At 46.6% G+C, this 9,401-nt stretch overlaps 1 protein-coding gene across 1 annotated transcript in view; it reads left to right on the top strand.

Moving 5' to 3' along the window:
* The first annotated feature begins 57 nt into the window (after positions 1 to 57).
* Fkbp9 (FKBP prolyl isomerase 9) overlaps positions 58 to 9,401 on the top strand; it is a 50,190-nt gene continuing 40,846 nt past the window's right edge. Inside the window, exon 1 of the mRNA XM_034519293.1 lies at positions 58 to 397. Within this exon, the coding sequence (XP_034375184.1) occupies positions 177 to 397 (221 nt within the window). The 5' untranslated portion in view covers positions 58 to 176. The remainder of the gene's footprint in view (positions 398 to 9,401) is intronic.

Below are 9,401 nucleotides of genomic sequence, written 5' to 3'. Positions count from 1 at the left end.
GGGCTGGTCGACGCCCCTCGGGCTGGGCGCGGCTCCTCCCCTCGGCCCGGCAGGGGGCGGACGCGGGTGGCTAGGGGCGGGCGCTGCAGCTCGGGGCCAGCCGGGAGACCGTTCCACGTTTGCACCGCCGCGGCGCGCCCAGCCTTGCCCCTCGCCTCCCCTGTGCAGGCCGCGCGATGGCATTTGGGGCCCCGGGCTGGCGGCGCCGGTCGCTGCTCTTGCTGCTGCTCTGGGTGACCGGGCAGGCGGCCCCCGTGTTGGGCCTGGCTGTGAGCTCGGAACTTCAGATCCAGCGGAACTTCGTGCCGGATGAGTGTCCGCGCACCGTGCGCAGCGGCGACTTCGTGCGCTACCACTACGTGGGGACATTCCTCGACGGCCAGAAGTTCGACTCCAGGTACCCGTGCCCCCACACTCCCCAGGGATCTCCACCAGCCCGCCCCCACCTCCTCCGCCGCCCTCCCCATGCCTCGGGAGGTGGGCTGAGCCTTCTGTCCTCGACCGCAGCGGTAGGTGGAATCTTGAGATTGTGGCCAGGACAATTCCTCCTTTCCTCTCTGGCCCTCACAGCGGCACATGTTTTTCAGACTTGTAAAATGGCCACTCAGCGAGACCTCCAAGAGTGGGTGATGCCCGCCCGCTTCCTTGATGGTCCCTCTTGACTGGTCCCTGGGTTTCATCCCTGGATTGTCTTATCAACCCAGCCTTAGCATTGACGACTGGGAGAAAGAGGGGATAGGTGTCCCATTATCGCTGCCACTGTACTGAACTGTTAAGATGTTAGGCACCGTTCTGTTTTGTGTGTGTGTGTGTGTGTGTGTGTGTGTGTATGCATAAATTAATTAGAATCTTTGGGGAGTTGCATAAAAAACTCTGTGTTCTTTTTTTTTTTTTTATCACCAACGAAGTAATCAAAGAAGACCAGTGAGACCTGTGCAAACATTAGATTCAGGCTATGGGAATTCAAATACTGTGCCTGTGTGTAACTCCTGCGCCCTCCCCTTCCGGCTTTACAAAAACTGCGGGAGAGATGGCCTGGAGCAGCCCAGTGGGCTTGCCCACATCCCTCTTCTTTAAGTCTTCAGCTCACTTCAGCCTTGCTTCTTTCTCGGGGACTGCTGCTTTCTCGGGGACTGCTGTTACTAACCCTGGGCGGTGCCCTCTTGGTGGACCACTCCATTAGGCGGGGAACCGTTGAGCCTCTGCTATGTGCCTGAATGGGCTTATGTCCAAATACAAAGCAGCCACACTTTTTTTTTTGAAATTACAGGTAGTGAGTATGTAAAAGCATTTTAGCTTGTCGGTACTATGTGGCACAAAGCAAATGCTTAGATATGGTCATCCTTAGTGTTAATTATTATTATTTTTTTTTTGGGACACACAGGGAGACTGAACCCAGGAATTTACATTCTAGCCAAGCTCTCTATTTCTGAGTTATATCACCAGACCTAGTCACACCATTGATTCAATTGTAGTTTTTATACCAACCCAGCTTAATTGAGGTATTCCCCTGCTGTGCAATTCTAGAATGTGTAGAGCTCAAGAGATGGCTCAGTGGTAAAGGCTGATGAGTGTGATGACCCTGGGACTCTCATAGTGAAAGGAGAAAAAGGGCCCCCACAGATTGTACTCTACTCTCCACAAGGATGCCATGGCACAACCCCCATAAAATAATATGTAAAAAGAAACATCCTAAAATATAGATTATATTATTATAAGGGGTTTTTTTTTTTTTTGAAAATACGTTTCATTTCTTTTGGATATATACCCAGGATTGGAATTGTTGAATCAAATGGGACTTTTTGAAGCCCAGAATCTCAAAAGTAACTATCAGTTGTTTTCTATAATTCACTCACTTGTCATTCCTTCCATGAGTGTTCCTAGTTCTTCCTGTTCTTTTTGACATTTTAGTTGTCTTTTTAAAAATTACATTTTCTGGATGCGGTGGTACACACCTTTAGTCCCAGCATTTGAGAGGCAGAGGCATGCAGGTCTCTGTGAGTTTGAGGCCAGCCTGGTATACATAATGTGTTTCAGGATAGCCAGAGCTCCATAGTAAGACTCTGACCCCTCATCAAGGCTTTGATCTTTCTGTCTGTAAAGAGGTTGAGCATCTGTTCGTGTGATCATTGGTTATTTGTATAGCTTTGATTTTTTTTCTTTCATTATAAAGTGATTTTTTTTTTTTGCTTGAATTGACGGTAACTAATAATTCTCATCATAACAAGTTCCACTCTCTAGCGATGACTGATAGGACAGTGGGAGGACCACGTTGGTCCCAACCATAGCATTTATGCACTGTCTGCCCTTAAGAGTCTTACACGCTTCTCTCTGAGACTGTCATTTAGCACAGGCAAGTAATTACAAAATGTCGAGACAGGCACAAGAATAGCAGAGCCTGCTCTCTCTCACAGGAGGCCATACCTAGTTTTACCCTGTGCCGTTTCATCTCAGAAGAATCATCTACCCTCAGAAGACAGCGAGGAAGATACCTCATTCCAGATTAAGAAAGTAAGCCTGAGAATATCCAAATGACTTGCCCAAGACACCTGAGAATTGGGGGGTCGTGTGGGAATCTTAATGCAGGCAGTTTATGACCGTAATCTGTGTTCTGTAGTCCGCCATAAAAATGGTGGAAGAAAAACAAGAAGCAATGGACTCACACAGAATTCTTAACCATATGTTATGTGTGTGCAAGAGGTGGGTGGTCGGGGTGGAGTTTCTGGATAGCAGGGATAAGACCTAAGGAAGAGCGACATGTACCAGAGAGGGGCTGAGGAAGGAAGTTTGCTGGGGGAGGTGGTAAGGCTGGTTGTATAGTGTGGAGGGGGGGGTGCATGGTGACGCCAACTCGGGGCCTGGTCGGTGTGGTCTCAGAGAGTGGGGCAGGGACGGGTGGGAAAAATGAGAGGAAGCTACAGGGGAAGATTTAAGAACATGAACTAGACTTTATAAAAACCTTCAATTGACATAGAATTATGCATATTTATAGGCAACAATGTAACAGCCAGGAGCCAGCCAGCTTTGGTGAGAACTCCCTTTCTGGCTATTGAGGTTTGGACCTTGTCTACAGAAAGTAGAAAGTCCATGAAGACTTTGAGTCTTGGGGCTCAGGGATCAGATTTCTCTTTCAGAAGTGGCTGCCAAGGGAATGTGAAGGGCAAGACACAGAGGAGCTCTTTCACTGCTTCCTTCTCAGGGCTCTAGTCCTTTGGAATTTGTGGAATGTTAGGATATGAAGGTGAAAGTCTCTCCTTTTTTAACTTTAAAAAGATTTTTATTATTTGTAATTATGTGTCTGCGTATGGATATGAGCACATGCGTGTCCAGTGTTCCCTCAGAGGCCAGAGCTGTCGGATTGCCGAGAGCTGGAGTTACAGGCAGTTGTACGCTGCCTGACAGGAGTGCTGGGAACCAGACCCTTGCCTACTTAAAGGGCAGTATGAAAATTTCCCCTGAGCCATCGTGTCTCCAGCCCAAAAATGGTGGTAGCTGTATATAAAGTGTGTGTAGAGAGGAAAAATCTAGGAGTTTGGACTTTGGCTGCCTTGCGGTTTTGCCAGAAGAAAATGGCACCTGTCAGACTAATGAGATGGCTCAGTGGGTAGAGGTGCTTGCTGCCTCTCCTGATGGCGTGCACGCCCCCCAATAACTGTGAAGAAGGAAAAGAAGGTGAGGTCCCGCACTCTGAGTAGAGTTATAAGCAGCGAGAGAGCCTTGTACCACAGGTTTGTTGTTGTTGTTGTGTTCTGTTTGTTTCTTTTTCTGTGTCTCTGTCAGACACTTGAAGACAATGGGCCTTTTCTGCATATGGACATTCACAGTTACTAGGTCTGTCAGCCCTTGGCCACTGCTTTGGATGTGGCTTTGTTTAACCTCTGTGGGCTTGTGAATGTGTTCCTGTGTCCGCTGTGGCGAGGCAAGCAGATGGCAGCCTCCGCCTGCCGGCGCTGCGGCCAGCCTTCCCAGCTTCATCTTAGCAGTTCCATCGCATTTCTCAGCGTGAGAATAAGGGGAATAACACTTGTGGGTGCTCTGATCTCCTTCTGTGGCTAAAGTTGAATATGTTTCCATTTTCATGATCCTGGCAAAAAGTTCTCTCTCTGGTTCATTGGCAGCCTTCAGGTCTGTCTGCAGACCTCCAAGGTGCAGGCATTTGATTGATGTCCACTGCATGTGTTGGTAGGTAGGCCGACTTGTGCTGCTTTAAGCTTTCAAACTAAATGTGTCCAAATCCCCTACAGAGATTGTTGCACGGTTTCTGATGTGCTAGCTCTGGAGGTTTGGGTCCAAGAAGCATTTGCGTTTGGGACAAGTTCCCCACTGATCCAGCCATCTAGATGATAGGACTTTGAGAACCTTTGCTCGGAAAGAACTATAGATTTGATGGAGCTCAGTGCACTACATTTCCATCAGTCACCCACTTGTTTATTCATTAAACAGATACTTATTGAGTGCCTACTCTTCCAGGTTCTGGAGATGTGGTAGTGATTAAAACAGAATCTCTGATCTTATGTGTTGTGGCCCGAGCTGCCCCACGTTGGGCGGCCAAAATGTTGAGACCTGTACTGCCCGGCTTGGCGGCCACTGTGTTGCAGACTGTTCTGCCTCACCCTTGGGGGCCAAAATGTTCCGGCCTGCTCTGTTGCTCCAGTCCGTGGGTCAGGGCCTAGCAAGAAACGCGAAGAATGGAGACAAGACAGGGTGTGTGATCAAGTCTCTCTTGTTTATTGTCTCTCTTATTGTCTCTCCTTTTCTCTCCTATTGTCTCTCTCATTTATTGTCTCTCTCATTGTCTCTCTTATTGTAGGGAAGTCCGAGGTATTTATATACTTTGTCACGTGCCTTGTAGACTCGTGGATACCACATGCCTTGCAAGGTGGATATCACATGCGCCTTACAGGCTTGTATGGCGTGGATAGCACGTGCACCGTGCGTCTCGCAGGCATGGATACCACATGTGCCTTGCAGCTGGGGGCACTAAACAGCAAAACAAGATATGTGGGATAAACAGGATATTTATCAGAGTGTGCTCAGCTGTTGTAGGCTGTTGAAAACCAAGTCTCACGTCAGGGTATATGGCTCAAGATGGTTGCAAAGCTGATAGCCTCTTTCTGCTACAAGTCGGCTCCAACACTTATGAAGCTTACATTTCCACTGGGAAAACACATATACTCTAAGTTACACAGCAAAATAGAAGTTGTTGAGAGCTATAGAGACGGAGTGGAGGGAGGTTGAGGTAGGAGCTGAAGCACCAGGCGCAGACAGGTTTGAGTACAATGGCCATCTGGATAATAAATAACTTCTCGACTCTGTGGTAAACTCTCTGTGTCTCATGTAAGTCAGCTGGAATACAGAGACTGCCAAGTGAGGGGCAGACATCCATGCCTCTGCCAATTCCAGTGAGAAGGGGTTTTCTGTCTGTTGGGGAAGCCTCTGGGGGGAAAACCCGATGCTTGAGATAGGTCCTGAGCAGATTTTATTGACAGGATTTTATTTCTTCGATGCAGAGAGTATGCTTAAGAGAGAAAGAGGTGTGCAAAGCTTGGGTCTGAGCAGTATCATGCTCAAGGAACAGAAAAAGAAAAAAAAAGTTCTTCATAGTTGGATCAGGAGGCAGGAGCCCTAGAGCTCAGGTGTGGAGGAATCATTCCATAGAAGTCCTGAGAGCTATCAGAGGTGTTTGTGTAGACGAGTAGTATCCAGGAGGTCTTCAGTGGATAGATTGGGAGTAAGGAACCCTAGTGATTAGTCTCGTTGTGAAATTATTTTGCATAATTACCCAGTTAAGTTTCTAATGTTGGGATATAACAATAAAGACAAAGGAACGCCATGCCTTCATTATGGGTGAGAAGAGAACACAAACCAATTCCAGCTGACTAGAGCAGAATGCAGAGGGAATTTATTGGAATCATCTCTGATGCTGTAAGAAATTCCAGAAACATGAGTTGAGATGATTGTCTCCAGATCCCCAAGGGACTGCATTGGAGGTTTCCTCAAGAGATTCCAGCTTTCTCTACTGTACACATAATTAACCAGACTCTATCTCAAGTCCAGATTTCTGGGAGCGATTTTGGTTGGTTGCATTTGAGTGAGGTGCCTCCTGTCTAGGCATTCGGTTATAAATCTGTTTAACTTGGGACCAGGAGCATTGTTTCGGTAGGCCTGGTCCTCTGAGGAGAGCCACTGGGCTGGGTAGTACCTGGGTGGACTGGGAGACATGATTAGCGGCTAGTCAGGGCATGCTCACACAGGCAGGCAGTATTTAAAGCCTGAGTGTACTGTGACAGAGGAAATGATGCTAGGCATTGCTGCTGAGGTATGAGCCTTGGGGCTGCCTCTGAATTAGGTGAAAATAATTTTCCTATGAAGGTCCCTGGAGGCCACTGGCAGGTTGTCAAGGCACCGAACCCTAGGAAGATTTATTGGCAGGACTTTGATTCTGTGGGGGCATTGCAGGTTACTATGCATTTGAATGGCTTGATTTGGGTCTATTTTTCTGACCAGACCCTTGTTAAGAATTATCTGTGGGAATGTAACTTTTTAATTGGTGCAATTGCCTAAGAGTAATACTCTTTAACAGAGTGTGACAGCCTGACCCTGCTTAGAAGAGTTTCCTTGCTGTATTTTAATGCGCTGGAGGTCAGCCCATGTCCTACTTGCTTTTTCGGCCTTCTCTTTCTTCATTTCGACCTTCTTTCATTTTTCCATTTGGCAGTAGACAGGTAGCTTGCCAGATCATTTACTGGTGTCTTTGTCCTGCCAGGTCCCATTCACAGCTGGTAGACGTGGCCATTTGGTAGATGAAACACCTTTGCACAATTCATCTGGAGGCCTAGCCACCTCTGGGAGTGTATGGTGCAGAGAGAGGGAGGCAGGGAAGTCAGACCTTGCCTGTCCTCTTTTGGTCTACAGCTGGATCCATTCTCAGCAGAGGGATGTCTCCAGGGCTAGTCCCCCTGCAAGGAGAGTTTTAGTTCACTAAGGGCTGCTATGTCTGACCACAGTTGCTTCGTGAATCCCAGGTGAGGCAGTCTTGGATATTCTTTTTTTTTGTGTTGTTTTGAGATACGGTTGGGAGGACTCCCTGTACCGTCTCAGCTGGGCTCAAACTTGTCATCTTCCTGCCCTAGCCTCTTAAGTATGGGGACTTCAAGTGTTTGCCACCATGCTTGGACTGTTTATTTTTGAGACAGAGAACTCCCAGTGTTGCCCATGATTGCCTCAAGTTCATGGGTTCAAGAGATCTTCCTGCCTCAGCCACTGGAGTAGGTGGGGCTGCTGTACCAGCCTTGGTAGTCTTTACAGTGTTCAAAACATTGTCTTCAGTGTGTAATGGTCCACACAGGATCCTAAACTAGAATTTAAAGCAAGCTAACTTTCTTTTCCTAGTTGATGTGTATAATAGAACTGAGAGGTGAATGTCTGCATCCTCTGGGTTGGCCATTTCTCTTTTGTTTCTGGATCTGAAATGAGAATGATTTCAGCAAAGAACGGTCTAGACATACGCCATTTAATTTTAGTTTTAAAAAAAACATTTATTTTTAATTTTTATGCATACATGAACATGCCTGAGGGGTTGTGTACCATGTGCAAGCAGGAGCCTGTGGCGGTCAGCAGAGAGCATTAGGTCTCCTGGAACTAGAGTTACAAGGTCGTTGTGAGCCACCATGTGGGTAGCGGGAACCAAACCCAAGTCCTCCACTCTGCTAGAGTAGCAAATGCTCTTACACCGAGCCTTCTTCTTCTCTCTAGCCCCATGGATTTGTTTTTTAAAAAGTACAATACATAATATAGGCTGGAGATGTAACTCAATGATAGAGATAAGTCAGTTGAGCAGAAGAAATGATTGATTCCGTGGTTAAGAGCACTGTTGTTCTTCCAGAGGACTCAGGTTCTAGTTCCAGAACCCACATGCTGCCTTACAGTGCTCTGTAGTTCCATGGGATCTCATGCCCTCTTCTGGCATTCATAGACCCCAGGCACACATGTGCTACACAGATGTACACGCAGGCAGAACACTCATACATATCGCACTGGCTGGTTTTGTGTATCAACTTGACACAAACTAGAATTATCACAGAGAAAGGAGCCTTTCTGGAGGAAATGTCTCCATGAGATCCAGCTGTAAGGCATTTTCTCAATTAGTGATCAAGGTGGGGAGGGCCCATTGTGGGTGGAGCCATCCCTGGGCTGGTAGTCCTGGGTTCTATAAGAAAGCAAGCTGAGCAAGTGAGCAAGCCAGGGGAAGCAAAAGCAAGAGTAACCAGCACCCCTCCATGGCCTCTGCATCAGCTCCTGCCTCTAGGTTCCTGCCCTGTGTGAGTTCCTGTTCTGACTTCCTTTGGTGATGAACAATACTGTGGAAGTGTAAGCTGAATAAACCCTCTCCTCCCCAACTTGCTTCTTGGTCATGATGTTTGTGCAGGAATAGAAACCCTGACTAAGACACATATTAAAAACATTTTAAAATAACATGAAGCCATGAATTTAATTCCAAGCACAATGAATAAATAATAGTGATATATCTATATACTTATATCTATCTATGTCTGTCTTGGTTAGGTAATTTTATAACTTAAAATTCTAGCTGCCCAGCTTCTAAGATTTGAGAAGGGACACCTGGGCAGGTATGGTCCCTTCTTGCACACTGGACTTCCTTCTGTCCTGCTGCAGCCTTTCTAGGAGGCCAGCCTGATGGGTCTTTGGCCTTCCTGTGTTACAGACTTTTCAGTAAGATCCACTCTGTTCTTCTGCTTGCTTTCTATTTTCCCAAGTTTTCTTGCCATCTGTGGGCTGTTCTGGCCATCTTTACTGTTCCTTTAGTCCTTTTGAAGGGGAGGTATGTGAGACTTTACGACTTTACTTCTTGTTCTTTTATTTGTTTATTTATTTATTTAAAGATTTACTTGTCTCATTTTAGATTAAATGTATGCATTTGGGTATGGGCGTCACGCGCAGGTACACAAGAAGGCCAGGTCTCAGATTCCTTGGAACTGGAGTCCCAGATGGTTGTGAGCCACCCACCTGGGTCCTCTGCAACAGCAGTATGAACTCTTAACCACTGCCATTTTTTGGTCCCTCATTTATCTATTTTTATTACATTTTTTGGAGGTATGTTCTTGCTCTGTAGCTCAGGATGGCGTCAATCTTCTCATCTCAGTTTTTCCACTGCTTGGATTCAGGCATGCACCAGCCTACCAGCTTGCCGTTTGTTCCCTTAAATGTTCTTTCTTGCTATAACCTTGCCTAATCCCATATTCAGAGGTGCAGCCTATTATTAACACTGTAACAATAGAGACACCAAGTGCTTATGTATGTTAAGTAATGTGTTGGAAAATCACCTATGCTTCTGTATAGAAGCATAAATATTCCTGAGTTGACTTTGATGGGTTTTACTT

This window comes from Arvicanthis niloticus, chromosome 15 (assembly GCF_011762505.2).
Source record: "Arvicanthis niloticus isolate mArvNil1 chromosome 15, mArvNil1.pat.X, whole genome shotgun sequence".
NCBI lineage: Eukaryota > Metazoa > Chordata > Mammalia > Rodentia > Muridae > Arvicanthis > Arvicanthis niloticus.
This window is presented reverse-complemented; position numbering and strand designations above follow the sequence as displayed.